The sequence below is a fragment of the Triticum dicoccoides genome, chromosome 5B (assembly GCF_002162155.2).
Source record: "Triticum dicoccoides isolate Atlit2015 ecotype Zavitan chromosome 5B, WEW_v2.0, whole genome shotgun sequence".
NCBI lineage: Eukaryota > Viridiplantae > Streptophyta > Magnoliopsida > Poales > Poaceae > Triticum > Triticum dicoccoides.
In genome coordinates, this window is record NC_041389.1 from 282,229,924 (window position 1) to 282,233,860 (window position 3,937).

Genomic DNA, 3,937 nt, shown 5'->3' on the forward strand with positions numbered 1-3,937 from the left:
GACTCCATTGCGATGGAGAAGGCGCGCCGGGAGAAGGTGAAGGAGCGCCAGCGCGCCGCTTCGAAGAGCGCAGACGCGGCCGCGATGAAGACGGGGTCGTCGTCCTACGCGACAGCGACGACGCGCCGCCGCTAGTCCGCCATGGCGACGCCGGGTCCAGCAGGGGCGCCCGCGTCAAGGAGGAGAAGGCCGCCGCCGACGACAATGGCGGCGACGACTTCAGCGCCTTTCTTTTTTAGATTAGGTTAATGTCATGAAAATGGCGAATTTCGCCGAAATTTGCCATGTTTAGACGAAATTTGCCATGTTTAGCCGAAATTTAACTAGTTTTTATCATAACTTCGCCGAACGTCTCATCTTTTTTTAAATACGCGCCTAGGGACGGCCCTGGGGGCCGACTTGCCCCCAGGGCCATTTTTTGCGCCGGCTCACCCCCAGGCGGCGCTTTTTGACGCCCCCTGGAGGGCCAACGGCTGGAGATGTCCTTAGAACCTATTTTCTGCATGTATCGTGCTTTCAGAAGACAGTTTGTGCAACTGATAATCTTACAATCTTCAACATGACAAGTTGGCAATTACAGGAAGTGCAAGTAAAGTGGGATCATGTGTAAAGCCATATCAAGAAATGCTATCTATTTTCTGCATGCATCTCCTTTATCTTAAAATCATCAAAATGCCAAGTTGGAATTACAGGAAGTGCAAGTAAAGTGGTATCATGTGTAAAGCCATATCAAGAAATGCTATATATTTCTGCATCCATTGCCTTTATCGTAAAATCATCAAAATGCCAAGTTGCAATTACAGGAAGTGCAAGTAAAGTGGTATCATGTGTAAAGCCATATCAAGAAATGCTATCTATGGCTTCAGAGTTCAGATTCAACACATTTGCACTGTCTAAAACAAGAGAAACAGCCAGTGTGGGAGACTTTGAGTACGAGCTAATAATATCAATGCACTCCTATATGAGTACTGAAACCTCTTAATACATAAAAAATGGACAAACACAATGTCGGTGGTTTTTCTTCCATATAACAACAATCCTGGATCGGTGCACACCAATATGTTAATAAAACTCTCACAATCAAACTTTGACAAACACAATGCAAATCGATGTAGGCATTCATCAGTGTTAAACTAAATCAGACATGGCTTCACATGTTCCAGCTCCTTGTCATCCGCATCATAAGCTCCCACGCCGCCTTGCTGTTCACGGTGCGTTCCTAACCATTCCAGGTCTCCCTTTGCACCTGCACCAGTAGATATGGAGCCAATCTATCAACAAAATCCATTTACAGAATAATAATGAAACAATCAATGGCGCCATTCAGTACAGTATCCCTTTTTTATTCTGTAAAATGGTACAAGTCCATCATAATCAATGCTTCATGTTATCATTTGCATGTTTGCATCACAGCCACAGGCTTTGATAGTACTTAGTTATCTTGGTTTGTGCGATTTTGCTAGTAATTAGTTACAATGCACCAAATCAAGGGGACTTGACAGGCTCGATTAATGAATTAAGCTGACAAGAAATAATTATGAACCAACCATGCATGCATATCCGTTACCTGAAGCTGCAGCACTTATATTGAGATGGCTAGAGATGGTGCTGTAGAACAGTGTTGTGAATCTTCCCATCTGAAAAGGATGGACTCCTAGCAGCTTCTTCGTCACCGTGTCGACAGCAATCACCCACGCTTGCTTATTTAAGTAATGCTGCTTGGCTAAGAAGCAGACGATGTTGTCTTCGTGTAAGCTTAACATTGGCAAGTTAATGAAGAGAAGCCCAAAATCTGGTTTGCCCTCAGACTGCAAAGCCTCAGGCAGCAGCCCAGCAGTGTTGACACCGTCACCCACCGAAAGTTGTCTAGCCTCGAGAATAGTGTGAGTGTCCCACTCCTCGAGTCGGAGCCAAGGACTTGTAGCTGTAGTGGTAGTACTCCATGTGGTAGCAGCCTAAGCCGGCAAGTGCAAAGGACAAACCAGCTCAATGAACTTGATGCGGATGTGGCCGGACGACATGTCGATGCTAACGTCGCGAGTATACAAGGGGTAATTGGTCCATGGTTGACTGATCTCTGTTGTTGCTGGCAGCGGAATGTAGAGGAACTGGGGGCTACCTTCGAGGACATCGCCGATTAGGATGCCTTTAAACAAGTCAACGAATGCCATGACACTGCCACCAACGGCGATAACCTTGTTCGGCTCAAAGCCTCCGTCATCCAGTAAGAAGGCTGCTTGGTCCTCCGGTGACAAGACGGGCTTCTTGACGGTCCAAGTTTCCATCTTGGAGCAGAAGAGGGAGAGCTCAAACTCTCCTTTCCTCTGCATAGTTAGTAACGCGACATAGTAGTCTCCGCCGTCGCCATGTGACAGGAGGCCGACCGCACAGGGTTGGCCGACCAAGCACCTGAGTTGCGGGACCAGATTGAGCGACGGAGTGCCAGCGCCGCCGTGGCCGCAGCCGGGCTGGTAGATGTAGTATTCGCGGAGCGGACATTCCTCCATGCTTATGTCCATGCTAAGGAGGATGAGCCCGCCGTGAGTGCCGTGGATGAAGGGCTCCTCGGTGACACGGGCGTCGGTGGACCAGACAACGACGTAGGAGATAAGAGGCGGGCGGTGGACGAACAAGCTGACCTGAATGGAGATCTCGCGAGAGTCATCCGGGTGCTCCGTCTGGTGGGTGGCGGTGGTGGCGTTGGTTGAATCGGCGACCACAGGCTTGATAGCGAGGAGGCAGCTCTTGGGGAGCTCGACGCCGGGTGGATCCATCCTAGCTAGCTCCATCTGGATTGGATTTAACTGGAGCGGATTTTCTCAGATGGATCTGACGATCGCCGGGCGGATCAGTTGGAGACGGACGATGAACAGGGAAGGGGAACAACAGGCGGCGGCGGCCGAAGGAGAAACGACACTTCTAGGTTAGGGTTATGCAAACTCAACGTTGGCTGGGCCGGTCTCATGTGCCATGATCCTTTTATGAGTTCCCTAACACACACACACACACACACACACACACACACACACACACACACACACACACACACACACACACACACCGGCAGCGATCTGATGCTAGGCCGGCTTTGGTCCGGCCCAACAATACGGTCGGTTTTGTTTTTAGCTCAAAAACATGAAATAGAAATGTTCACACAGGATTCTCAAAAAACAAAATGTTCACACATGACAAAAAAAAAGGTTAGTCTAGTTTTAGAAAAATGTTTACCGATATTACAAAAAGGTTGACAATAAATTAAAAAATGTTCACCTATAATGAAAAATGGTGCATGGTAAAAAATGGTTTATGTTTGAAGAAAATGGTTCATGATAAATTAACAAAGTGTTCACCTATGATAAAAAAACATTTCACGATAATAAATAAGTGTTCAGCTAGAACAAAAAGATTCATGTATTTCCGGACAACAAAAAATTATGAAAAAGGGAAAAGAAAAACAGTGTAGTACCCTGAAAAACAGAGAAAAAAAGAAACATCGGAAACAAAAAAAGGTAAGGGAAAAAAGAAAAGAAAACACAAATGGACCGGCCCATGCGGAGCAACTATGTGGGCGAGTCGATGCACATGCCGCGGGGCTGCGGTGACTAATGCACACACCCACCTTGGCCATACCACCATCTTGTACTCACGCCACTTTGTAGCTGGGTTATTTATTTTGAGAGCAAAAACTCTACACTTACGGACAATAACTACAAAACTCACTTACGGACTCAGAAGGCAAGGATGTTGCTGACGCCACACAATAACAAGGCGTGTATGGTGTGCAGGTTGGCCAGCTCGACGCCATCTACTTTAACCTAAGATAGCATACGTCCCATCGTAACATGTAACTGATCCTGTAAAATTACCTGGCCATGTCTATAAGTTGGCACTGCGGCCTATATAAGGGGTACACACCCTTTCTACGGGAGAAGGTTGG

At 47.2% G+C, this 3,937-nt stretch overlaps 1 protein-coding gene across 1 annotated transcript; it reads right to left on the bottom strand.

Moving 5' to 3' along the window:
* Nucleotides 1–840: 840 nt before the first annotated feature.
* On the bottom strand, nt 841–2,961 carry LOC119308431. Its single transcript, XM_037584561.1, has 2 exons — nt 1,568–2,961; nt 841–1,246 (listed from the first exon to the last, which is right to left on the bottom strand). The coding sequence occupies exon 1, from the start codon at nt 2,787–2,789 to the stop codon at nt 1,956–1,958; it is 834 nt and encodes a 277-aa protein (XP_037440458.1). The 5' UTR covers nt 2,790–2,961; the 3' UTR covers nt 841–1,246; nt 1,568–1,955.
* Nucleotides 2,962–3,937: the final 976 nt, after the last annotated feature.

Excerpts from the sequence above, each read along its gene's own strand:
- LOC119308431 (XM_037584561.1), bottom strand. The coding sequence starts at position 2,789 with ATGGAGCTAGCTAGGATGGATCCACCCGGCGTCGAGCTCCCCAAGAGC.